The sequence below is a fragment of the Epinephelus moara genome, chromosome 10, assembly GCF_006386435.1.
Source record: "Epinephelus moara isolate mb chromosome 10, YSFRI_EMoa_1.0, whole genome shotgun sequence".
NCBI classification, from domain to species: domain Eukaryota; kingdom Metazoa; phylum Chordata; class Actinopteri; order Perciformes; family Serranidae; genus Epinephelus; species Epinephelus moara.
This window is the reverse complement of record NC_065515.1, coordinates 27,733,972-27,761,814: the sequence shown is the minus strand read 5'-3', so window position 1 is coordinate 27,761,814 and position 27,843 is coordinate 27,733,972. Positions and strand designations below refer to the sequence as shown.

General features: G+C 40.2%; 1 protein-coding gene across 7 annotated transcripts in view; it reads right to left on the bottom strand.

Moving 5' to 3' along the window:
• Nucleotides 1-971: 971 nt before the first annotated feature.
• Nucleotides 972-27,843, bottom strand: part of dlg1a (discs large MAGUK scaffold protein 1a) — a 135,385-nt gene continuing 108,513 nt past the window's right edge. For 5 of the 7 annotated variants that reach the window (XM_050054917.1, XM_050054919.1, XM_050054922.1 and 2 more), the window contains 11 exons: nt 27,096-27,210; nt 17,718-17,900; nt 13,012-13,075; nt 11,564-11,579; nt 9,903-9,944; nt 9,355-9,405; nt 9,008-9,109; nt 8,038-8,210; nt 7,837-7,946; nt 6,888-6,979; nt 972-5,783 (listed from right to left, as the gene is read on the bottom strand). In XM_050054917.1, the coding sequence (XP_049910874.1) occupies nt 5,677-5,783; nt 6,888-6,979; nt 7,837-7,946; nt 8,038-8,210; nt 9,008-9,109; nt 9,355-9,405; nt 9,903-9,944; nt 11,564-11,579; nt 13,012-13,075; nt 17,718-17,900; nt 27,096-27,210 (1,055 nt within the window). In that variant the 3' untranslated portion in view covers nt 972-5,676. Of the gene's footprint in view, nt 5,784-6,887; nt 6,980-7,836; nt 7,947-8,037; nt 8,211-9,007; nt 9,110-9,354; nt 9,406-9,902; nt 9,945-11,563; nt 11,580-13,011; nt 13,076-17,717; nt 17,901-27,091; nt 27,211-27,843 lie in introns of those variants that run through there. The other 2 variants (XM_050054918.1, XM_050054920.1) reach the window with 2 other exon arrangements.

Sequence of the window (27,843 nt, the reverse complement as noted above, 5' to 3'; positions counted from 1 at the left end):
GCACCATCATCAGGTCAAAATTTGTCCAAACTTTTTTGACCAAACACCTGCAAAACTAATGACATTCACATCAGCCTCAGCTGTACTTTGTGTTTAATGCTAATAGCTTGTTTGCAAATACCCGACTATTATGGCGATGAAAATTCAGATGGAGGGCAGGAAGTGATAAATCCATGTGTGTGTACTGGATACAGAGCAAAGTGACAACATAAAATGGCTGGATGAGCCTGCAGGCAGAAGGTATCTTCAGATCACTGAAACTCATGTTGGATGTGAGCTGCACAAAATGAAAAATAATAATAATAATAATTATTTTCCCACAACTTGGGTGATATACCAGGTGTGGAAAGGATTGTTGTTAGTTCAAATAAACACAAGACATTTGTGCTCTAGAGACGCTTTACTGTTTATGTTTGATGTTAGTCTACTCTGCCCATCCAGACTGAAAATGGAGGCTTTTGATCCACATGTGCTGCTATTTTTCAGTGAGATTTTTCTTTATTTTAATCTTTTATTTCTCCCCTTTATGCCATACAATTTAAAGTTTAAGGTGGTCTTTGTTTTTCCCAATATGGTCAACTGGAACAGCCGTAAAAAATCATGAGCATTTGTGCAGTGTTGGTCGTCTCTTCCTTCAGGTGCCTGCCCTCCATCTGGACAATGCACCAATGTATGATGTCATATGCAAGAAGCTATTAGCAGAGAGTGAAAAGGTACTAGCTGAGAGTGTTAGCATGCTGTACTCATGGAAAAAATGTTGTCTGCTATCTAGCTAAGGATTGTCAAAAAATGAATTGCATAGCAGAGAAAAAAATAAAGCGACATTTTTAAAATCATTAAAGAGTCAGCAGATGCTTCACCTTCCCAACCAAGAAGCTGAAGACATCAATAGACCATTACAAACCTGCAGTAGAGGTGAAATAAAGGAAAATATATTCATATTTGCAGGTATTATATCATATTCACATTCATACACATTCCACAATGCAAAAATAATCATCATCTGTGGTCATCGGTCGAGGGATTTCAGTAAATCTCAATAAAGACTTTTATTTTTTTTGTACCAAAATAGGCAGTTAGAGCAGGGATAAATATTATAATATGTTAGATATACTGTAGATCCATCTCTGTAATAGATTCTTTGCATCGGTGCTTTACTCTAACAGACAGTGGCATGGTCCCCTGGCTAAAACACACAGCCAGAGTCACACAGAGAGTCCGGTTCTGTTAACTGACAACAACACTGGTTTACAGGATTCATAGAGGATTATAGATGGAAAGAAATAATTTAGCTGGACATTCTGTGAGGAAATATTAAAGCTTTCAAAACACGTATGGTCAAAACTATTTATTATTTGGATCTAAGAGCTACTCTGTTGACAGAACGGTCTTTCTGTGTGTCTCTGGTCTCCAGTCAGCTTGGAGGATTCGCCTCGGGGGTTGAGGATGGAGATGGGAAGTGGGTGGCTGACAAGGTCCATACAGGGGCTGTGTTACCAAAAGCATCTCGATATTTCAAATGTCACACTCGACACCAGAGGTCATGTTTCAGGTAAGCCCTATTTGTGACTTCACTCTTCTAGCTCTGTTCTTGGTCTCCACCAACACCTGAACAAAACATCTGGCTCTTTAGCTGCTAAATGCTCCACTATATTTACCAGTTAGTCGCTCACTATTTCTGAGCAGGCTGAGCAGGCAGCGTACAGTGGGATTTTATAACTTTTTAAACTGAAAACAGCTGCCTGCTGCAGCCAAAACCAACACTGTTAGTGCTGAGAGTAAACCAGCTAAGCAATGAACTGAAAACTTGGTATAAAGCTCTGTAAAGCCGAGGTGAGCTGTAGATTTGGCTGATAATTCTCTGTTCACATTGTCACATTGTTTTCACATTGTCATTTCATACATTGTTATAAAAATATTGAATATAGTTGCTTTAAGGGGAAAGCCAAATTGTTATTTTTTACCTGCTATCCAGCTGACAGTTGAGATTTCAATGGTATTTTTGTGATGCAACATATTTTAGCTATCTGCCCATAAAGTTAAAATGTTTGCCCACAGCTAAACCAACATTTAAAGGTCCAGTGTGTAGGATTTAGGGGAATACAGTGGCAGAAAAGTGTATAATCACCTGAAAATACCTTTTAATTAGCTTGAACTAACTAATGAGCCATAAGGAGCAGGTCCTTGTCCATGAAATCCGCTCATGTTGCACCGTCATGTTTCTACAGTAGTCCAGAATGGACAAACCACTGGCTCTAGATAGGTTCGCATTGTTTGCATCGGCCACCTTGTTCTCCTACATGCTTGGGACACTGGTTACAGTTGGTTGCAATCTGCAACCTCAGCCTTTAGATGCCCATAAATCCTACACGCTCGACCTTTAAATGTTTTTTTTCCCACAGACAATCAGTGCCATAGCACAGTGTGGCAAAATGTGAATAATGCTGCCCTTGTGCTCATGCATGGTACAAACTAAACAGGGGCCCACTTGAAAAAACACACAGTAATATTCAGGCTACTAAAACAGTTAAGCACATGTAAATTGGCCTGATAAAGAAGAACAGGACAACAAAACAGCTGCAGTGCTGAAAAAGAGAATAAAAGTCATTTTCAAGCTAGGTTTTAACCCAGGCCTGTGCTTTCCTTCACACAATACGATGGGATTTGTTTTCTCTCTTTTATGTTCTGTTCAAGTAAAGCTTAAAATATTCTGTGACTTCTGTTCACCTCAGTCAACAGATGTGCAAAGCAAGAGACAGCACTGTAAAGTTGCATGCTGTGTTGCCTATAAAGCCAGAAATGGTGCCTCCAAAATAAAGAAATAAAGAATAGTAAATTGGATTTCTCTGGGCAGACTGTAGACACCTGCATCATCATTTACAACACACCCACTGCTGGATAACAGGTAAAAATATAACGCTTTGATTGTCCACCATGTGCCTGTATCTATGGAGTGGCGTCCGGAGCACTAAGGTCACAAATGGAGCAGTTTCAGGTGTTATTCATGCACACTGGGACTAAAGGCTCAAACTTGTAAATCCAGCATGACAAAAAAAAAAACTGTAAGAAAAAGAGCTAATGTTGTTGATTAGTTAGTCTTTACAATAGCATTTACCAGAGGAGTTCACCTGATGTCTTTACCTATGCAACAGTAGCATGACATACCGCATATGACCATAAAGAGTTCCCGGACCTCTCTGAAACCAGTATAATAATCACTGACAGCTTAAAGAAAAGTAAGTATATCACACATCCAAATACCCGAAACACTGGGATCCATTCTGTCACGCTAAGATGCTTTTAAGAAACCAGCCCTCATTAGTGCAACTACAGTAAGAAGGAAAGCTATAACGATGATGCTGATGATTATGATTGCGATGATAGTGTTGATGAAGAAGATGATACACTGTTCGATGCCGGAGTGCTCGACTAATGTCACACTGTGAATGTGGAGAACGAGAGGAGGAGAGAGATGAAGGCATGAGACAGAGAGGACGAAGAGGAAGAAGAGGGGGAGAGGAGGCAGAGAAGCCCATGTTGGACAAAGACTTGCGTAATAGATTTTTTTTTTTTTAAACGGAGGATCTGAGCCCGTATTTATCAAACAGCTTAAAATAAAATATTAGACTTGAAAACCTTCACTTTTTTCAGTTATGAAAACTATTATCAATTTCCTTTGACATATAATACTCCTCAACTGGGGAATTTACATGTATTATCTGCATTGGATTTAAACATGTAATAGAATTCTACGCCATGTTTTCTTCTCTTTGTTTCTGTGTTTATTAGGGTGCAAACAACAAAGATAAACCTGTCACTGATTTTGTTTGCAGTTACCTTCCATGCATCCTCATTATCTGTACTTGTCAACGTGGCACTAAATTACACTTGTTATCTCTGGTGTACCAACAGCAAAATGTCTTTCCTGCTCCTGTTTGGTTTTCCTTTTGTTTACATTTTAGCCAGTTATTTAATCCATATTTGAATATTCATACATTCTAAATGTACTGATTTAGGGATGGGAATTGATACAATTCTATTAATAGCAACACCATTATCAATTCTGCTGATTTTTTATTGATTACACTCAGTAACAGACGTGTTTCTTGGTTGGGAACCAGTGGCACTTGTGTGTAGAGTCTCAAATACATTGCATTTCTGGAATTTAATCCCATGTTATGTAGACAGATGTTTCAGCATGCTGCAGGTGTTTCCACCCTTTATTTCCTTGAAATAATAATAATAAACTACAGAAATTATAGCAGCACTGTTGTCGTCTGTCTTTGTGAAATGAAGCCACATTTTGGACTGTTTCTCTCTCTCCGCCATGACTCCTCTTTGTTGCATGTTTCCAGCAACGCAGACACAAGATTGATGAAAAACATGCCGGCACTGAATTAATAAGCTCAAAGGCTTACGATTCTGATGGATCAGACAAGTTGGAACTGGTCCTTAATTGGAACCAGTTCTTGATTCTCATCCCTTAATTGATTGCTGTTCATTTCACCTGGATATATTGAGGATTTCACACAAATAAAAATAACCTTTTCATAATTAAAATGACAAGTTCCTGGAGAATAACATACCAATGACTGAAATGCAAGTATTTTTTAAAAACAATGAATAGGGAAGCTGTTCGGCAAATCCTTATCTCTGATTGGCTGTTAAGACTTTGAGCATATGTCTATTTAATCATATGATCACTTGATAGCTGCTCTTTGCTTTGCTGTAAATAAGAGTGAGACGCTTGATAATGATGTCTTAAACTTTACCTTTTGCAAAGAACCTAGCATTATTTTCAGAAATTTGAGAAATACAGGCTCAGGGCTCCAAATGGACTCAAAAACTTTATGAGGCTTTGTACTTTATTTATTTTAAAGCTATCTAATTTAGATTTCTACTTGAGTTCTGATTGAGAATTTCTGCTTGTTACAAATAATATCAACAAGAGTCTCAATCATAGAATTCCCGTCTTACATATGACTATTTTGGTGCTACGTCTCTCAACAGTAATTGTTTAATTTTGGCCCTTGATACCAAAATGCTGGGGCACGTTAAGTTTTCACCTCATACCTATAGTCTGTAGTCTAAATGGGAAAGGAGGAGGAAAGGATGAGATATGAGAGAAAGATAGAAAAAGACTAAACGGGAGCAATGCCGTGAGGAAAGACAGACAGACAGACAGACCGGGAGGGAGATCAAGATTTTGTCCCAAAAACATGCTCTTAAAGCTACAGCGTGCAAAAGTCTGCCTCTTGGTGACAATACTATCATTACAAACCCATACATGAATGCATTACCCTTCGTTAATATGAAAACAACAACGACAACAACAATAAGAAGAACAATAATGAAATCAAATCAGATAATGGTACGTGTCGCCTTGATTTGAACCACCTCCTTAAACATTAAGGAACTGAGCTGTAGGAAGATCCACCAATAGGCTGCTGGACAGACATTAGCCCCTCCCACTTCAGGAAGTCGCAGTCCCAGATAGTCCCAGCCTCGTCCGACTTTATGTGCTTGTGTAAATGTGTGTGTGTGCGTGTGTGAGTGTGTGTGTGTGTGTGTGTGGTAATGTGTGTACAAGAGAAAGAGGAAGCAGGCTGATAATAGAAAATTAGAGATGTAGGAAGTGTTGAAGGAGTGATGTGTGTGATCATGTAGTATGTTTATTCAGAGTCGCTCTTTGGTGGGCACCCAGATGTAAGGACCAGACTGCTCCTCAATGATCTGCTTCACCTGCGAGTACACTTCCTCTAGAGACGAGCCTTGGACGATAGCTGCAAACAGAGAGGGAGCAAAAAATTAATATCCTAACACAACATTTACTAAAAAGTATCACCACTACCCCACCGTGTGTGCAATTAAAATCTCCATTAAAGAAGAAGTAACCTTTAAAGGTCAACTCCTGTATATTAGAGTGTGTGTTTGTTCTTTACACACAGGCTTCCTATATGGGAAAAAAGTGATGATCCAAAACAAATGGACCCCAGTGATTTAAACCAATAGAAACACTGAATAAAAGTTTCATGTTAAAGATCAGTGTTTTTCCGACACTGTTTGGCTTGTTGTGGAGGAGCTGCGAACTACGGTGGCCAAAACAAAAACGCGAATGGCTCTATCTAGAGCCAGTGTTTGGTCTGTCAGTTCTAGGCTACTGCATAAACATGGTGCAACATGGTGATCTCTGTGGAAGTTGACTTGCTCCCTATGTAGATATAAACAGCTCATTCTAGGGTAACAAAAACACGATTCTTATTTTCAGCTGATTATAAACTGAAGAAAACACCTATTATATTATATTCCACTTCTGCCAATATATCCCCCTAAATCCTACACACTGGACCTTTAAAGATGATGCTATGTATCAACGTTTTCACTTTTTATCAGTGACATTGGATTATTGATCATTGCATAAATATACTGATTCAGATCGATATTGTTACACCCCTTATGATTAATATGTTTTATTTTTCTGTTCAAAGTTTGGAAGAAGCTCCCTGCTGCAACTGTTTCTTAAGAAACAACAGTACCTCCACCCGCCCACGACTTCAATGCAGCATCTCTGCTGGTTGTCTCACTGTGACAACAAGGCTCCAGGAAGTCACTGTGCCTAGCCGTTGTTTGCCAAGAGTCACAGCACATAACTCCACATAAAACTGCAATTTGTTTAAATTTTTGCTTTTCTATGGATTAAACACACAAGATAGCCTAATGGTTAAGGCGTATATTACATAACTGTAACATCACAGTTTGATTACAGCTGGGGGACCTTTGTTGCCAAACTCTGTCTCTCCTGTTTCACATCTCTCTCAACACCTCGACTGTCAAATAAAGGCTAAAAATACCCTCCAAACATATGTGTTTGTGTGCTGGTAACTAACCGGTAAAGAACTCTGTGAACTCCTGCTCCAGTTTGACAGCTCTGTCGAAGGTCTTCCTCGCCTGCTCCTCAGTGAAACGCTTGTTCATCTCTCTGGAGAGACCGACAAAAGTTTCAAATATCAAGATACTTTACAAAAATTTAAAACATCTTTTACATGAAATGAAACCCTCAGCAGCCTCTTTGACCTCACTGTTAAATTCAGTGGTGATCAAATGACATGATGATAAGAAGCTTATATTACACTGTAACTGCACCAACACTGTGGTGAATAAATGAGTTTATTCTCATTTATTCACCACAGTGTATGAACTAGTGATCTTAATGTATATTATCCATCTTCAAAACAGATTTGCATTATACTTATAGAACATTGTTAATGCTACTGCCAATAATGCTTACAGGATAATGCTTAAAGTGCATGATAATATATCATTTAAAGGATATTTTCAATATCACATACAGAATTTTGAGCTTGAAACAGCAGTTGACAAAACAATCTCACCACAAGGTCCATTTAGTAGCTTGTTATGGAGCTTTCAACCATATGACATTGTCCCGATCAGCAGATAGGAGCCTGTTCAGTTGTAATGAAACTAGAGGTGTTCATTCCCTGAGCCCTTTTAGGATCTGTCATCCATGTTGTGCTGCAAAGTTAAGCTCAAGAGCCAAGCGACTGACGAGGACCATGTGATACGGCCAAAAGCTTCAAAACAGGCTAGTAAATGGACTATGTGGTCAGACTGTTTTTGACAAGAAAGAACGTTAATGCTCAACATTTAGGCCAACATGACGGAGTGCTCTTAAAAGTGCTCAGAGGACCGGAGTATTTGAACATCTCCAGTTCCATGTTAACTGAATTAGGCTCATAGGAACATGCGATATGGTCAAAAGCTTAAAAACAAGCAACACAGCCAACATTTTGGTGAGGTAATATTTACGTCACTTACAGGATGTTGTCAACGTTGCGTGGTCTAATGAAGATAGCGATGGGATGGAGGCCTGCCAACTGGAGACGCTTTATCGCATTCCCTGATACATCCAGTATACAGTGTTTACCCTGCAAGAGAGACATAAGAGTTGTTTCTGTGTCCTGTGTCCTTTGTACCTTATCTCCTCTCTTCTATCGCTCTTTTTTTTTTTTAACTCACCTTGTCAGCGACTTCTTTGACAGACTGTATGCTGGTTCCATACAGGTGGTTGTTGTACTGTCCAGCCTCTATGAACTTATGTTCCTGAATCTCTCGCTCCATGAGTTCTCTGGAGGACATGAAGTGGTAATCTCTGCCGTCTACCTCGTAGTCTCGCCGCGGCCGTGTTGTGTCTGAGGGTCATAGATTTTACACAGATTAAGGTATTATTTAATAATAAATAATTGCACATGATCAGGTCCCTTTTGTTAGTTTGTTTTATAACATTTTGCATTTGCTGTTATGTATGTGTCAAGCTGTATGGATTTGCAAAAGATCCATTTATTGATAAGGGTCAAAAATTAGGTTAGGCTTTAAATGTTGAGGTATTTGAACCAAACATACAACTTTATAGCCACATCAAGTACATGTTTTATTACATATTTACACCTTAGATTTTTTTTGCAGATTGGATGAAAGAACATTTGAGGTCAAACCAGTTTTGAGGATTCAAACTATTTGATATTTAACCAGCCCATTTTCATTCACCCCTTGCATCCTAGTTGTTCTGTTGGTTTCCTGCTTTGCGTTTTTAAGTTCAAGCATCTATTATCTGTATGTTTACCTGTACCTACCTGTGTGCCTGTTACTTGCTTGTCTAACTTATATGCTTGTAAGTTAATTCACCAATAAAATCAACAAAGTCATTCAGCTACCTCCTCTGTCTGTGTTTGGGTCCTATACTTGTTGCCCTGCATAACCAACTGTAACATTTAGTTTTAGTTAACTTTCTCTAGTGAGTACATAAAAATGTAGTGAAAAGTATATTACAAAAAAATGTACACTTTATTTTATGGCAGCTTTGACAGGATCATTAACATGATAATTTATAATTTTCATAATCTGTTTTTGCCTTGTGTACAAAGTTCCATTATCTAATTATTATTTAAGAGGACCCTGGTGAGATTTATCACAAAATTAAAACACTCACGTGGGACACAGGAGCCAAACTTGTCAGGGAACTCTGAGATGAGGTCATCATTGACCCGATCTTTCATTGGTCCAAGCACAATGACTGGCCGCGTGTAATTAACTGGGATATAACAAACAGAACCAGGTTGATACAAACACACAAGACACACTAAGTAATTTCAATTATGCATTGCCTAAACTTGAAAATAATACAAATTACAAAACTTATATTAAACTAATAATTTGTGTTTATGCTGATGAATACCTCCAATAACCAAATTTCACAAGACAAAATGACATAAAAAAGAAAATGAATGAACCTTGAGGAAACTAGAATTAAAAGATGACATGACGTTAAGCACTGACCTTCCTGCTGCATGACAGGTTGGTAGGTGAGGAGGGTCTCCTCTTGGCCAGCTGATCGCACAAAGAGAAATGATGGACACGTTTAGAGGCACAGCGGGTGGGATTACTGACAACAAAACACAACCAACCCTTTTCTACTTTTGGGCTTAACTTCTTCAACAGCTCTGGAAAAGCAGGCTGGAGAAGCAGAGAAAGGTAACTTGTACACTCACTCACACACACGCACGCACGCACGCACGCACGCACGCACGCACGCACGCACACACACACACAAACACTCACGTGCACATACGAACACGAGAATCACAACACACAAAAACACAAGCACACACAGAGAAACACACTCACACAAATCAAAATAAAACTGAACAAGAACGAGCAAAGAAAGGAGAGAGAGAGAGAGAGAGCGAAAGAGAGAGAGAGAGACAGAGAGAGAGAGAGAGAGACAGAGAGAGAGAGAGAGAGAGAGAGTAAAAAGACTGTTGGAGAGAGAACGAAAGAAAGAAGGAAGGACAGAGAGAAAGAGACAGAGGAGGGTCTAGACTTACAGGAACTACTCTCACTATCGCTGGTGCCAGAGGTTACCAGCTCTGGAAGGACAAGACAGGTCAGAGTCAGCAACACACACACATACAAACACACACGCACACACACACAAACTTGCAAAGTTTCAATGTCAAACAACCGACGACACACCTTCACTTATAACAGAAACCATCCGCCACACGGTATCATTCTATCCATCCATTTTCTATATTTGCTTATCCTGTTGGGGTGAGCAGCAGGCCGGAGCCTATACCAGCATTATACAATCTCTAGCAAATCCTACAGGGCATGGCCAAAAGTATGCAGACACCTGAAAATAACAGCTTCCAAACGACAACACAGTTAAATGTAGCTACCTTTAAATTTTCAGTGTACTCACATTAATAATGGTAAAGCAAAGTCAAGAGAATTCCTCTGAAATACAGCCCATTTGGGCTTGAAATATTATTTTCCTAAAATAAATAAAGGAGAAATTTTGAAGGGTTACTTCACTAATTTCCTATTAAACTGAGTTTGGGGACTTGTGAGAGAAAACAGTATGGTCAAAATCAAAGCAGCACAGGTACCATAATGTATCTAAATACGATCTCTCATTAGACCTCTTGCCTCCTACATTCCCACAAGCTTCAACTGTGTATGGCAAGACATGGCAGCTGCCTTACCCTGGTATCACGTTTAAAAATAAATAAATAAATAAATAAATCAAATAAAATAAGAAACTAATTTTATTGTAAAGTGGGTAAATTAAGACACATAGCCTATTACAAGTTTTGAGTGTTTGAATGTGTGTGTGTGGTTGTGATCACATTATGTGTTCGTTATGGTCATTGTGTGCATGTATTAGTACAATCTACTATATGCACACTAATGCGGACTATTTGTCTATAGATCTCTGATAGGTTGATAATAGTGAAAATAAGTGTCAGTGAATAATGTTGGTTCCATGTAATTTATGAAGTTGTGTGATGGAATAAAACCTTCCCAGCTGCTTTAGATAAGTACCCAACAGCCTATACTAATGATGTCTGCGATTTTTTTTTCTTTTCTTTAACCAATTAATTCAAATGTAGTCAGGTCCTATACTTTAAAACTGTAATTAATTTGTCTATTTTGTGCCAAATTAGCCTTAGGTTCTGCTATGGTTTGAACACCCCTTAGTTGCCTACAAAAAATAAGCACGCAATTCAATGCATTTCTAATGATAATAACATCTCCGTTCTCTGTCCATGGTGCTGGAATATGTGCAAGAAAAGATACGAACAAAGGTGTTTTCACTACTCTCTCTAACTCTCACATTACATGCAAACATTTTGCATTGTGGATATCAGAGAGAGCTATCTGGGTGTTTAAAACATTTTTCAGTAGCACCATAATTCCATGAGGTAATGTGACATTGCCATACCTTGACTTTTGTTGAACCAACACCCATGTAAATGCCTACTTATATAAACTCCACACCTCCAGTTGCTAATACAGGACTTTTACGTAACAAAGTATTTTTAAACTATGGTATTATAACTTTACTTGCCTTATGGATTCAAATAATGTTACTGTCCATTTCAAAACCCCTGTTTTCTCACTCTGGAAGTGAAAGGTACAGTAGCGTCTAAGCTGAAGTTACATATACTGACCAGCAGGTGTCACTGATGGAGAGAATACCTACCTTTATCATCCTGATCCTGCAGAGAGAAAGAGAAAGACAGACCATTATTCATACTGAAGATGATCATAACAGTATCTTGGCTTATCAGCAGGAGCCCCAACCTTTTGTCCCCATAAGGAATGCAAGTCCCCACAATGTGGCTGTGTAAACAGATTTATGTCCCCACAACATGATTAATACATGTACATACACATACACACACACACACACACACACACACAGTTTGAGTACGCAAGACAAATTTTTTTTTTAAAGATATTTTTTGGGGCATTTTTTAGCCTTTACAGACACGTGTGAAAGGGGGAGAGAGAGAAAGAGTGGGAGTGACATGCAGCAAAGGGCCACAGGCTGGAGTCGAACCCGGGCCACTGCGGCAACAGCCTTGTACATGGGGCACCTGCTCTACCACTAAGCCACCGACGCCACACGCAAGACTAATTTGCAGTCTTTTTCAAAGCATGAAGCCAGGGGATACAGTATGTGTGTGTGTTTGTGTGAACATTTTTAATTATCAGCTCTTCACCGTGCAGACTTGCTGATTCACACAGTGCGAGGAAAACAGAGAGCGAGCTGACAACACAGTGATATCAATAGCTTGTGTTAGACTCGTGTGTCAGCCCTCATCATCACGCTGTGTGAAGTGTGATTAAAGTCTCGTCGTGGTCTTGCCTGTGAACTCAGACTGCAAACTTTCTAAATCACAAATATCAAACTACGAAGCTAGTTTGTGTACTTTTAATTAGCCTCTAATTGATAGTTAACCTGTCTACGCTTTTCTTATTAACAGGTGTTCTGGCTGTCACTGACAAAACATATTAGGTCGACTCTTTCTTTGACTCATCAATTTTTAGTCAATTTTTTCAATATTTAGTCTCAATGACTTACACAAAGCACTCACCTACATATGAAATGTGATATACAGTAATGTTGCCTTACCCAACTATTGAAATGTAAGTTTCTTTTAAACCTGTTAAATTAATTTTCCACTTCTTTAGTTGTTTTGTCAGTTAGATAATAAATGGTAAACAGGTTTAACATTTCTGTGTGGAAGTATTGTTTCTAATCCGATTTTATTAACAGCACAAATATACACAATTGAGTGGACAGGTGGAAAAACACTTTGCTCCTCGAATAACACAAAGTCAAAACTTGTTCAGCACCTGGTCCAACAGCAACTCAACACATTGTCATTTGAGTTTATATTTGAGGACTGGAGCTCATTGGAAAGCTGTTTTTAAGAGTTTCACACTGTGTTCATGCTTTATATTGTTATATTGCTGTTTTAGAGAATGTCTGACACACAGGGGAATAGGAGCATCTCTTATAAATAGTTTAATCTCGGCAACAACCTTTAATAATGAACCTAATGGTGGTTAGTGCATCAACACCAAGATTACGTTTTTATGTACCAAACATATATACTTTATATAAAAACTGTTGCTACTCACCGATCTGTCCTGAGACCTTGTCACTCTGACCGTCTTTAACCTCGACCTCTCCTTCTTCTCTGCCCTGTGAGATTGAAGGACAGGGGAAAAACATTAAGTGAAATGCTGAGAGAGGACAGGACTTTCTGTACCCTCGGTTTGAATCTCTCTCTTTTCAGACTAAGTTTAAAAATATATTCTTTCACACAGGAGATGGTGTTTAGTAGGGAAACAGGGAAAGATTCCTTGTGAAGGATATTTCAGAAACAAATCAGGCATCAATTATGAGACTTTCTTCCAGCATGTCAGACAGTATTTATTACTTCATTGCATTTAGTGAGATACAGCCTAATAAATAGTAATTGTTCAGGGTGAAATAATGAAGCTTTAACCAAAAGAATGTGAACTCTATTTGATCTCCTCTCATGTCTGGGAGATCAAACCTGTTATCACAGTATCATCATCTTCACACTACCCTGAAACTGTAGAATCACTTTAATATCGCACTCAGATCTTTTCACATTTAGAACTTACACAATGAATGCATTCATTTTTTAAAAAGTTAGTTTGGTAGATTACTATATTTCAAGTATTTTTGGATGTATCTTGTTTGTGCAGCACTATGAGATTATGGGATTTTTGAATAGTAGTGAGCAGATTGAATTGTGTTGACTTTAACATCCAGGTATTATGTAACTTGATAGTAAAAAGAAGATAGCTTCATGTGCACTGATCTGAAAGTGATTACCTTATAACAAATACAAAAGGATAAGAGTAAGACAAAACCAAAATACTTCAGTTTCGGGGAAGAAAAGACACTTTCTCCTCATAGAGGTTCTGCTTGCTGAGACACTTTTTGTCTGCTTAGTTTAAATTTAGATTTGTCACTTCCTGTGCAGGGCCATTTCCTGCTGGTGATCACATTCAACACTAGAATTTCAAATAAGGTGAACCTCCAGCGTCTCAGCTCAGGGACCTGTTTCTCTGTTGAAGCCTCATTTTTATAATTTAGGCTGAAGAGCCAGATGTGTTTTTATACAACATCTTGAATAATGCAGCTTTTACCCTCCTAATGTCTGTAAACAGCCAAAGAACCGTCATCGAAAACAGACCAGCAGCATCAAGGTCCTCAGCAGAAATTACAATAACAACTAAAGGAACAATGTTAGACCGCAGGCTTTTCTTCGGTTTTAATCCTTGATGACAGCTCGGCTCTGAAAGGCCTTAACACCCAACAATAACTTCACGTGAGCATGTTTACATTAGTACATTGGCACATGAGCTGTGTTTCTATAGTCTCCTCCTCTCTCTCCTCTTTTTTTATTTCTTCAAATAACATGATTACAATGTGATTTTACAGCAAAACTCAGTGGGTATTACTTGAGAAGGACAGGAGAGGGGAGGGGAGGGGAGGTGAGGTGAGCGGAGGAGAGGAGAGAAGGAAGAAGTGGGAAGGAAAATACGAGGAGCAGGTGAGTGAGAAAGAAAAGAAGGGAAAGGACAAGAAAAAGGGGGAGAAGGAAGATTAGGAGAAGAAGAGGATGGGGGAGAAGGCAACCGAGAGAGTAGTAGAGGAGAGCAGAGGGGGAGGAGAAGGAGAGGAAGAGGAGAAAAGGAGGAGAGGAATGAAGAAGGCCATGAGAGGATTAGGAGGAGGAGCAGATAGGGGAGAAGGCAACTGTGAGACGAAGAGGAGTGGGAGGAGAAAGGAGGAAGAGAGGAAGAGAAGATGAGGAGAGAAGAAAGAAGGGGAATGGGAGGATTAGAATAAGTGGAGGACAGGGGAGAAAACAACTGTGAGACAAGAGAGGAGGCGGGGGGAGAAAGGAGGAGGAGAGAAAGAGTAGATGATGAGGAGAGGAGAAAAGAGGAGATGAAGAGAGGCAGAAGAGAGAGGGAGAGGAGGGATAAAAGGTGTGGGAGAGGAGGAGAGGAAGAAGAGAGAAAGAGGAAGGAGTAAAGGTGGGGGAGAGGCAGAGAAGGAATAGAGAAGTGGTGGAGTGAGAGAGGAGGCAGAGAAACGGTGGAGAGGAAGAGGAGTAGGTGGACCAGAAAGAGTAGCAGAAGAAGAAGGCAGTGAGACTGAGGGAGAAAGGAGGAGGAGAGGATACACGGGAGGAGATTATGAGAGGAGAAAAGGGGGAGAAGGCAAGGAAGAAGGAGGACAGGACGAGGAGGAGGAGGGCCAGACAGGACACGTGTTGAGATCAGACGACAGCCCTTATCAAAAAAGCTGCTTCTTATCCTAATTAACTTCACATATTAGACCTCATATCACACCAGCCTCTAAAAATCAATAATTGATCAACACTCTCCTCCCACAACTTTCAAACCTATATTATAATATTCTGTATTTAATGCTCCCTCTACTAATATCCAAACCTCTGGTGGCTGCACTCGAAAATCCTCTTTAATACTTTTCTGTGATAAGTAAAGTTAGATTAGTTTTTCTCTACAACTCAGTTATTCTATTACCCCTAATGCACCAGCCTCTAACACCCAGCCTCTATTCTAACACCTGCAACTATTAATACCCCACCATCTAAAGCTGTGTGACAATCTCTACATCCATCCATCCTATGTTTCATTTGCTCACTCCCACTCATCCTTACAGCCCTAATCCCTCTTTCACTCATTCACTGTCATCTTAACACTCCCTCACTTCCCACACCCCTCCATCCTCGTCACCTCTCTCGCTCTGTCAGAGATGGTAACAAGACTTCTATATTGTCTCCCCTTCCCACCTTGGAAACCTATCAACATCTGTCTGCCACCTCCTCCACTGGGAGACAAAGAGGAGGCGAGAGGAAGGAGTTTGGCCCACAGGTTTACATTCAGCAGATTCTACATAATGATGATGTTTGCAGTGTTATGAGCCAGCAGCAAAATGACACACCGACGTAAGCTGAAACCAATATGAAACTCTCCACTGCTGATAGCTGTGCTGGACTGGAAAAAGAGGAGCAGAGGGAGGGCAGGAGGCAAGGGGAGGAGGGGCAGGTGAAACAGACAGAGAAGAAGGAGGAGGAGATGAAGAGAAGAGGAGGAAGAGAACAAAGATGACAAAACGGGAGCAGAGGAGGGAGAGGATGGAAGGAGAGGAGGAGGAGCAGGTGAAACAGGAGAAAAAGGAGATAAAGGAAGAGGAGAGAAGGTGAGAGGACAGGGGAGACAAGGAGAGAAGAAGAAAGAGGAAGAGAAGATGGGAAGAAACACGAAGAGGGGGAGAAAACAGGAAAAAAGAAGAGGGTGGGCGTGAGGGATGGATGAGACAGCAGGGGGGAGAGGGAGGAGAAGGAAGAGGGGACAAGGACGCAAGAACAGGAGGACATGAGGTGAGTAAAGGGAGAAGAGTACAAGGAGGGAGAAAGAGAGTAGAGGAGGGGGAGGAGGGAAGGAGAGGAGGAAAGGCTGGTGAAACAGAGAGAGGAGGACGAGGGGACCAGGAAAAGAGGGCAGGAGGATATGAAAGGAAGAGGAAAAGAAGAAGAGAAAAGAAGGAGAAGAGAAGATAAGGAGAGGAGAGGATGAGGGAAGGAGAGGAACAGGAGCAGAGGAGAAGGGAAAAGGGATGAGCAGATAAGGACAGGCGAAGATGAGGAAAGGAGGAGATGACACATGGAGGAGAGAAAAGGTGTAGAGGAGGGGGAGGAGGGACAGGTGAAACAGAAAGAGAAAAAGGAGGAGGAGATAAGAGGAGATAAGGAGGAGAGGACAGGAGGAAACAAGTATAAAGAGGAGAAAAGGAGAAGAGAAAATTATGAGAGGAGAGGATGGGGATGAGGGAAGGAGAGTAAGAGGCGCAGGTGAAACCATTGAAGAGAGGAGAAGGAAGAAGGGACGAGGAGGCAAGGACAGGTGAAGATGACAAGAAGAGAAAAAAAGATGAAGGAGAGTACAAGGAGAAGAGAAAGGGAGTGGGGGGGCAGGTAAAATGAAGAGAAGGTCAAGAAGGAAGATGATGAGGAGAGGACAGGGAGATACGAGGAGAAGAGAGAACAAGGAGAAGACAGGATGGGCATGAGGGAAGGAGAGGAAAAAGGGGACGAGGAGGCAAGAACAGGAGAAGACAAAAAGAAGAGAGGGAGAAGAATGTAACGAGGAGTGAAGAGTAGAGACGGGTCAGGAGGAGCAGGTGAAACAGAAAGAGGAAGAGAAAAAGGAAGACTAGACAAGGAGGAAAGACAGGAAGAGATGAGGAGAAGTAGAGAAAGTGAAGGAGCAGAAAAATTGGGAGTGGATGAGGATGAGAGGAGGGGAGTAGGGGAGAGGAGGTGAAGAAAGGGACACAAGGAGGAGAGAAGGAGGAAAAGGATGAAAAGGGAAAGATTAACTGGAGGAGATGAAGAGCAACTCGTGTAAAATTAATCATGTGACTAAAGAGAATGTACAGCACTGATGTTTGGCATCGAGGCTCTGACCTTGTTGATCCCTCACTGAGCTCAGGATGGCAGGAAGTGAGGAAGAAGGATAGTAAACTGCCCTACAGGTGGGTTCTAGGGTGGAGGTGGAGCTACTTAATAAACTTTATGAAGAGCAGCAGCAGTAGCGGTGAGTGACAGTAAGCAGCGCCATGACAGCCTCAGTCATGATTAACAGGTACAGCAGGTAAACTCTTTGATGCAGTGAGAGGAGTCAGGCTGGAGTCGACTGACTGAACTAGCTTCACAGACTCCAATCAATAAAATGAGCTGCCCACTCCCGACCCAAACCCTTTGAAGTCTGACCTCCTACGGCTGGGGATGACTCCGACTTCAGGGCAGTTTGGAGGCGGGGGGCTGAGGTGACGGGCGGGCCACCATTCCTCTTCGCCGGCGCTGCTAACATGCAGGACATCCCCGAAATGAAATGGCAGGGCCTGATTGGGCGCGCTCAGATCTGATGCACTTCCATCGTAGTCGAACAACGCTCTGCAGACGGACAGAGAACAGAAACAATTTCATTTTACAAACATTTAGTTAAAAACACAATTACAGTGTTATATTACGATCTGCTAGAGGGGACAGAATCAGACTGATGAGTCATTCATTTAGTGACACGGATGATTAAATGCTTCTTATTTTGCATTCTCTTAAATATGAAACTAACACACATTTTGCAGTTAGAAATAATAAAATATTCTCCCTAAAATTTGTTCTTCATTCCAATTTAGAAAAAAAAAATACTTTTGACAAGAGCTCGGCATCCACACAACAAACACACTAAACTGACAAAACAAGACAAAGAGACAGACAGACAGACAGACAGTTGTAGTAAATAAGAGCCAAAACAGCTGAGGACTGCTTTTCTCCACTATTCATTTATGACCTTGTCTGTGCCTGCCTGTGTGTGTGTGTGTGTGTGTGTGCAATCGTACACATCTGTCTGCATGCATGTCAGTCTATTTGTGTGTGTATGTTGTGTGTGTGTGTCTGAACGGTGACCACAGAGTTCCAAATCCGTCCAGAGGGAAAAGACCTGGGAAAGTAGGCCAGCAAAGTGTGAGTGTGTGTGTGTGTGTGTGTGTGTGTGTGCAAAGGAACTAGAGCTGAAATAACCGGCATCCCCTAAAGTCCCTACTGCCTTCATCAATAAAACAGAACATAGACAGTGAAGGAGAAACTGAGAGAAAATCAGACAGAGAGGTAGACGCAGAGTCTAACATCAGAACCAAAAAACACCACCACATGTTTTATTGATGTTAGATTTAAGATGATAAAACAAAGACTTCCACACACGGCATTATATATTTAGCTGGCTGCTAAAATGTTACTTTCAAAGTGGTGGAAACTCATCTGACGTATTTGCATGTAGCACCAGGACCACCATGGCAACATTTATTTTACAGGGATATTGTTTCCTATAATTCCTTTAAAGATTGCTGGAAAAAATGTATTTGGAACTAATTACATGGAAATAATAGCAACAAGTTCTCAAAATTTCACAACAAAATATGATGTTTGTTTATCTGTGCCTTTCAAAACCGTCACACATCACTGTTGAATGTGACACCACTGTGGTTAAGATTTGGTTTGGACAGAAAAACAACTTGGTATAGGGTTAGGGTAAGATTGTGGTTTGGGCGAAACTGACGACTTCCCCGAGGTTTGGGGAGCTTTGTTGTCATGGTAACAATAAAAACCTTGTAGTCAAGGTTATGGAATGATTGTGGTCTTGCTTGCTTAAAAACAACACTGACCATTGGTTGGAAACAGGAAACAAACAGTGGTTTCCATGAAGTCCTGTGTTTTGTTTACCCATCTATCAACTCTGAACTGAACACAGACTTCCCTCTATACGTCATGTGTTTTAAAGCCCTCTGAAGCAAATTGTGATTTGTGTTATTGGAATTTGAATTTAAAATTAAAATTATTATTTGTACAGCCCTTTGAGACATGCTTGGTGATATTGCCAAACTTCGATTTTGTCACTTAAACATGAACATATTCTGTTTTGGGGCACTTGCTGAAACTTGCTGAAAGTTATGAAACTGCAGACTGTACTTAAGTTAGTTGTGTTGAGTTTAAAATTGATTTTTAAGAGAAATTTCCTTGAAAGAAATGCTCTTTTTATATCCAAGTAAATATTCATTAATCAATAATTCATCATTGGGAACTTCTTTACATCTGTTTAAATTGTATGTTTGCTTGTAGACACATTTTCCATGTTCAGTATCCCCGCTGTCCTCTGGCAAAAAGTCTTAAGGTACTGTGAGCTAAGTCTCTATTAGTACCAAATAACCAGCACTTGGAGGGTTACTTTAGGGGTCTCGCCCCCTCCTACAGCCAGAGAGCTAAGATGCTCCGATCAAAGGTATTTATCAGTCCCGAGATCTAGGACAGGAGTTTCTCTATCGCTGCCTCAAAATTGTGGAATTCTCCTCCTCCTCCCATCTGGTTCTCCCCCACCATTGAGATTTTTAAAAGTCATTTAAAAACTTACCTGTATTCCGCCGCCTTTGATTGTGCCTAAGCCAACCACCCCAAGTTTTTAAACTGAAGTCTGTGCCTTATTTGTGCTTTTATTAATACTATTATCCTTATCAGGTTTTTATTGCACCTTATTCTAACTGTACTATTATCTTCGATTATAATATTATTTTTCTCTTGTTTGTTCTCTTCCTTTACTTTTTGTTTTCCTCTGTGTATGATGTTGAGCCCTTTGGATCAACGGTGTTGTGTGTTAAGTGCTATATAAATAAAGTTGAGTTGAGTTGAGTAGAGTTTTGAAATGTAATAGGTTACATATTACAATTTAGGCCCCGATCACACAGAAAGCAATTTAGCAGCTGGAGGTGGCTTTCTGTAATTGTTTTTAATGAGAATTAAGCTTTTTGCTTGTGGTTTTTGTGTTGCGACACACCTGGAATTTCTACACTCTAGGCACCTGGCATTTTTGAACTCCTCCAGTTGAAAAAACTTCAACAAACAGTGAAAGAGTGCCCCATCCATTGTCTTTTTTCTCATCTCATTTTCCCATTGTCCAATCAGATGATTTGAGAGGCGGGCCTTCTGTTAAAAATTGAATAAGTCATACAACCATTACTTAATAACTTAATCAAAGTAATGTACATTTTTATATCTGATTGCTTTCTGATTTTTTTAACAAATGTTTTAAACTTTAAACCTGAAATATTCCCAGAAATAGCCAAAAAAAAAGGTGTTCCTGCATGACTGAAAGAAACAGAATGAATGTTATATCAACATTGTACCAAAAAGAACATCTTTTAATTTAACCCCTTTGTAGTAACCAATATTTTAACTGGTAACTGTAATTTAATCACTTTTTTTCTCTCAGTAACTGTAACAACAATTACATTTATTTTGTAATTTACTTTAATGAATGTAACTACTATAGTTACAACACTGCAGAGTACATGCATCTATCCAGGAAGCTTCTGGGAAAATTATTTGGAAATTAATTAGTGTTAACAAAATAAATTGAATCTTAATCTACAATTGTCGTGGCTTCTTAAAATTTATAAATATAATATATGAGTGAAAATGTGTAAAAAGAAAATGTATTCTGCCATGAGCTAGAATATCAAATGGTAACAGTGGTAGCTCTATAGCAGCTGCACAACTTACTGAGACATTTAGAGATGTTTCCATACCATCATAAGAAATTAAAATGATTTAAAATAGTAATGGACATCAGAGAGGGAGACGGCATGTGAAAGGTTACGGGATATACTGGACATGTGAAGTGCAGGATCGCATTTGCATTAGTGGGTCCACAGACGCATGCAACAGTAAGTAAAGGGCAGCTGTCACATGTGAGTGTATAAATAACCTTATAGCAGAAAATATAGAATAAAAAACAAACTGCTCTCATTTTGAGAATTCCACACATACCAAATGATTTTGCAGCAACCAGGTTACACTGATGGATGGTGTGTAGTATTATTAGGGCCACAGCTATTTAAATGTGACTCTAAATCAATTACCTGCTCTCAGTACTACAGTCAGTTTAATTCCTATGTGGGAACTTCTAAAATGTAATTACTCAAGTGAACGAACACACAGCATGTGCTGCAGTGTGATTGTTTGAATGGGTCTTATCCCTTTGTGTGTGTTAACCTGTGGAAATATACCTGTGGTAATTTATATCATATATGTTTGCTGTGTTTGCACAACCGACAGCCAAAGTGTACTGCAATTTACCTTTGCCCTTTGAATTCATAAAGATTTATTATGTATGTACAATAATGTGAAATGCTCTAAAAAGGCAGCATGTGTAAGGTTACAAGAAATACTGTAAGCATGAGGGGCAGGGCTGTATTTACATTAGTGGATGCACACATACAGTAAAGGGCAGCTGTCAGCTGAAAGCACATGAATAACTTTCCTTCCTTCATTATTTCATCAAGAAAGAAATATAACGTACAGTAAGAAAAAAGAGTTCCGCAAATCCCAAATAGATTTTTTAACAAGCAGGTTATTTATTATTACGGCCACATGTTGGTGTGACTCTAAATCAATTACCAGCTCCCAGTATTACAGTCGCTTTAATTCCATAGTGGGAACCCCAGAAATCCAATTACCCGAGTGAAGGAACACACAGTAATTACTGCAGAGTGTAACAGGAACACCTGTTCATCTTTCACACCTTGTCCCACTGAGTGCCGAGGAAATTTTCAACACTATGTTCGTTTTTTTCTGCACAGCCAGCAACCTATTGTCCAAGCGGTTTAACTTTTCACTGAATACTCATATAAGATTACTGCATACATGCACTTTAGTCCAGAGGTGAATATGCAGGGTGATTCACTGGAATAGGACTGTGTGATAGTGCTGCCGAATAGCAGCAGAGGTGTGGACTTAAGTCGGGGTGACTGTGGCTCAGAGGTAGAGCGGGTTGTCCACTTATCGTTAAACCGGCAGCTAGATCCCTGGCTTCTCCAGTCTGCATGTGAAAGTATTTAATTGTAATTGCTTCCAGTGTGTGTGTTATTGGTTAGTGAGTAGCAGGTGGCAACATGTATGGTAGCCACGGCCACCAGTGTGTGACTGTGTGTGTATGGGTGAATGTGACATGCAGTGTAAAAGTGCTTTGAGTGGTTGGAAGACTAGAAAAACAATTCACACAGTATACAAAACGTGGGCTGAAAATTACAGATAGTGACGCAACAACTTTGGCAAAAATAAGTGCAAATTTTAAAAGTATTCATGAGTTTTGTACATTTAATGTATGATTACTCTGTTATTAAAATAGCGAATGTAACGACATTTGGTAAAGAGCTCATTATGACTTGTCAGTCTTGACTTGGGACTTGACTGGAAAGACCTGAGACTGAAACAATGTCTCGGTCCCATCTCTTCAAAACAGTAAGTGATTAATATGCAGGAATTTCTTAAATGTTCTTTTGCTATTACCAAACTGTAGAGTTGATAAAATATGATATATTCTCAGAATAAAAGTCAGTCATACAATTACTCATAAAAGCCTGCGAACAATATGAAACCATAATATAATGTTCAGTTTCAAGGAGCAAATTTCCCTGAGAATTTAGGTTACTAAAATGCTTCGAAACTGATATCTGCACCAGAGAACAGAAGGGATTGGTATCATTTTTCAGTGCTCGGGAGACACCAGTCTACGCCTTCATACGGCCCTCGAACCCCAATCAATGCATCAGTGTTCTGTTAGAAATTCATTGAACAAATCCTCATAGACCATAAAAATGTACCCGTTAGCACTTTGAATCTTTATATTCCACTGCTCTGATAGCAAAGAAATCCTGACATGTAAGATTAACCGCTCCTCAATAATAAAAAGACTTTATTTTGTTATCATTACGTTGTAGCTATTCCTGCCTTTTCAGTTTGATCTTTGCACAGTCTGAATACAATTACAATGTCAAGGTATCGAGCCATACGGTGGGTTTAAAATAGGACATTTAGGGTGTAAAATGAGAAGAGATGAGGACGGACGGACGCACACACACACACACACACACACACTCACACACACCCCTTCCCACACAAAGGACAGTCGTACATATGTCACCTTGCTTCAGTGACATTTCCTCTGAGAAAAGGTTATTCTTCTTACTCGTTATACACACCATATACTCCAAACACCCCTCTGCACGCACACACACACACACACACACACACACACACACACACACACATACACACATAATGTATGTAGATGCATGAACACACACAGCAGCCCAGAGCACCAGACACCCCCAGTCTGTCACGCACCGACAGCCTCACTTCAACCAATCAGTTGCCAGTGTGAGCGCTCCTTTTTAATATTTGATGCTGACTGGTCATTTATGTGCAATAACCAGATACAGGAAGTACTTATGTGACAGTGATTTATGATGTGGGTTGTTGGGGGGGTTACTACAATATTCTGTAACCTTGAAATGAGCCTGGCCTGGATTTGGGGGAACATCATTAAAATTCATCATGTAAACTGATTAACTCACATGGGGGTGTCATGATGATTGTCTGACACATGCATATTTCCTTATTAAATCTACAATTATACAGTCGAGCACAGCGGCCTCTGTTTTATTAAATTAAAAAACGCTAGCAGGAAAGCTCAAGAGATGACAGTGTAGGCATCTGCATCACATTAATCACTGGTAAACGTTCTGATTGCGTAACATCAGCATGTTAGCATTGTCACTGTAAGCAGGTTAGCGTTTAACTCAAAGCCCTGCTGTGCCACAGAGTGGATGAACTCACAGATGTTAGTGTGGCTATAGACTTTTATTCCTGTTATTATCTGTTTGGTTAGGACTGAATTAAAAAACTGCCTTCATGCACTCTGCTGGCTGTCTATGAAACTAGCTGCAAAAGGATTTACAGCTTAAAAGTGCATGCAGGAGTCTCAATAAGGAGTCCATTTTGTTCTGGTCTGTTATGATATTTGACATTGATTGTGTTTTGCTTAATGTTCCGTTAAATATTTTTCTGCAACCATGTGTCTGCAGCTGCTCTCTAAGCCAGGTCATCTTGCCTTGATGACACAAACACGTTCACAAGATGAAAACACCACCACCCATTGGGACATTGTGGCTTCCAGTAATTAGTTTTAAAACACTGTACTATGACCCTCCTCTTTTTGCAGGAAGTTGCATCTCTAAATATTAACTAATAAATTTGAAGCATTTCAGGACATCAAAACAACCCATGCATAAACATGCTAATGCTAATCTTCGGATTTAATCAAATGAGCAGTGGACAGGCCGTTTCTCCTCACTTTCAGACAGTGAGTGCACAGTTAATTTATGCTAATGATAGTCATGCCCATGGGTGACTACTTAAAGATTTAACAAGGGTGACGCCAAGCAGCTGCAATGTCATGTTTCCTCATATTTTCCTATTAAATCTACAGTTCACAAACAGGATCATTTGTTTTAATTGTGGGTAAGCCAAGTAGGTCATTCAAGGTTTTACCAGCATTGCATTGTGGATATAAAAACTAAAATCACATTTCTGTCATGTATTAAATAAATCAGCGAGTCTGAGTTAATCAATCGTGGTGTTTCTCAGTCAGTCTGATAAATCTCTGACACTTGTTGGACTACAGCTCCCAGAGGGCTCAATGTGACCTTTGGCCTCTAGCTGCCTGTACATAGTCTGACCCCAGCCCTGCTCTGTGTGTGAGTCAGTGTGTGAGAGAGTGCGAGTAGTTCAAGGTGACTCTGTTCCGGCTGCTGCTGCTGCTGCTGCTGCTGCTGCCTTTTCCTTCCAGGCCACTTGCACAGTTCAGGTCAGATGTTCCTTTCGTGCACAGAACTTGTCAGCTGTAGTTTCCTCTGAGCTTTGTATTTTTAGTCTTTTTTGACCAGATAGGAAAACAAACATGGAAGAAAGTGAAACGCTACATGTTTAGGTGCTCATGTCTCAAACCTAAGGTGATGTTACCAGCACAGGAGTCATAACGTCTACCGAGTGCCAGCTTAGGTTTATTAGTCATGGCTGAGACACTCTTTATAGTTTGCTCCTGTCAAGTTGTTTACTATTTAGTATACATAGATAATATAATGACTTATATGAAAAATTAAATATCATGAAATCATCTCATCAAAACATCTAAGGGCCTGTGTCTACAGAGCATCTCTTTCTGAGTGCCAGTCGTTTTTCAACTGTTCCCAACAAGGAGAGAGTGTATGCAGCTGCGGCCACCTCCAGAAAAGGTGCTGCACCCAGCACTCCACTTTTTTTTTGACTGCCGCTCCGAGCGCTTCAAGCTGAAAATCTCTTTTAAGTTTTTCAGAAAGGCACTGGTCTCATCATTGTCGCTCCTTTTCAGGAAACCAATCACAGAGGGCGGGACTTGTCACCTTTGTTATCAAGAAAACGGACGAGAAGCTTGTTCTGGCCGTGTTTTTTTGAGATATGTGGTATGTTGGACAAAAACTGTCATTACAGAGACAGCTCATTCGTGGGAGCAGAGTGTTTTGCTTTTATCACCACACTGATACGGTGACATCTTGTTCAAGCATATTAGCTGTGTAGGCATTCATCTGTTAATGTAGCATCATCAAAAAAGACACTGGGGGGCATCCAGTAGCTCAGTGGGTGGAGCAGGAGTCCCATGTACAAAGGCAATAACCTTGCTGCAGTGGCTGTGGGCTCGATTCCAGCCTGCAGCCCCCCTGCTGTGCGCGCCCCCCGCAAAGGGCACTCTATTGAGTTCACGACCAAATAGTCAGAATTACTCAAAATGATAATGGCGCAAACCTACAGAGAATCTAACATAGTAAAAATGTAAGATTTCTCCTCAGCCTTTCTTTAAAACTACTCTGTTTTGTATGTAACTGTTGTCAGAGGGATAGTGGGATGCTCATGTGTTTTACACCGATATAATTGTAGGGCTTTGTGTTTCTGAATCATGTATTGATTGTAGTTCAATGAGGATTCAATTACATGTCGTCCCAAACAATGTTAAAGGTTTAACCCTTCACACACCTCCCACAGTCTGCCTGTATTCGTACCTTCTCTCTCTTTGACTGCTCATGTTATCTTTTGAATAACAAAAAAACTTTTTTCCTCTACGAGTGAAATACTAATATGAATACAAATTTAATTCAAATTACTGACAGAAACTGCAGCTGATATTCTCCTTGAAGCCAAACCGGTGGATGTATTCATTAATGTGATCATTAGGGCTGCTTTTCTCGTCTTTGTTTTCCATTGTATTGATCTCCCAAGAGCTCCAATGTGACTCATCTGGACCCAGCGACCGAGCGTTTAATCAATATTTCAAATGCTTTGATTCTTGTGAAGAAAGGCTCTTGAAAGTGTATTAGATTAGGACTGACACTCGTTCGTGGCTCTGCAGAAGAAAGCAAGGATGGATGGGGTGATTCAGAGAAGACTAAACAACCAGGACAGGCAAGGACAAGAGGACAGAGGAACACACAAACACACGCAGAGAAAATGGAGAGAGTTGACAGGGCGATGGATGTGTTTGTGTTTGTGTGTTCGACAGTACTCTCCAGACAAATCTAACTGTGATTTCAAATGTGATAACCTCTCTTTCAGCATATCACGCACACAAAACGTGGAGCAGACAGCTGAGATAAGACTTTATAATAGTTGTGCCACACTGAAGGACACTAGACAATCAGTCACCTCTGACTGCTGCGTGTGTGTTACCTGACGTAAAGTGTGCGTTTCTGTGTGGAGCGGAGCGACGTGGAGCTGGAGCTGACACTGCTGGTCATCATCTGTTCCCTCAGGTCATGGATCTTCGCCTCGAAACGACTGTACTCTACACACACACAAAGACAACACATGTTGTTAGACCCAGCAGACTTCAGGTGACAGTTTAAGAAATAATGCTTGAACAAATAATTGGAATGTCTATAGAGAATCTAATTTACAAGCTACCTGTTACTCCACATCAGAGGCAGCTGAGCCATACTGATTTTTTATGCTTCAATCATCTTTGCTCAGTAGTTCAGAAACCACATTTCAGTTCGTAGATCAAAGAGAGGAGCAGATGCATGAACAAACACGGCTTTAATGGTGGTGGAGGGTTTATACGCTGTGTTAACCTCATTTCCTACAAATGGCTTTAGTGCAACAAGTACAAGATGCATTCTGAGATGTGGTTAAATTTGCAAGAAGTTTGTTTTCCATGCTCAAGTGCAGAAAGGATTCTCTAAGTGTCTGACTCATGGGTGTAAGAAAATATCGATACTCCTGAGTATTGCAATATTATGTTCTGTGGATACTGTGAAGAAATAGATGTAAAATATCGCAATATATCAACTTGCTTACAGTATCGCTGCACATCGCAATATATTGAATCGTAACCCCTGTATTGTGATTCGTGTCAGATTCTTGCCAATACATCGCCCTAGCTGGACTCTCCTGCTTTGCTACAGACACACACAAACTC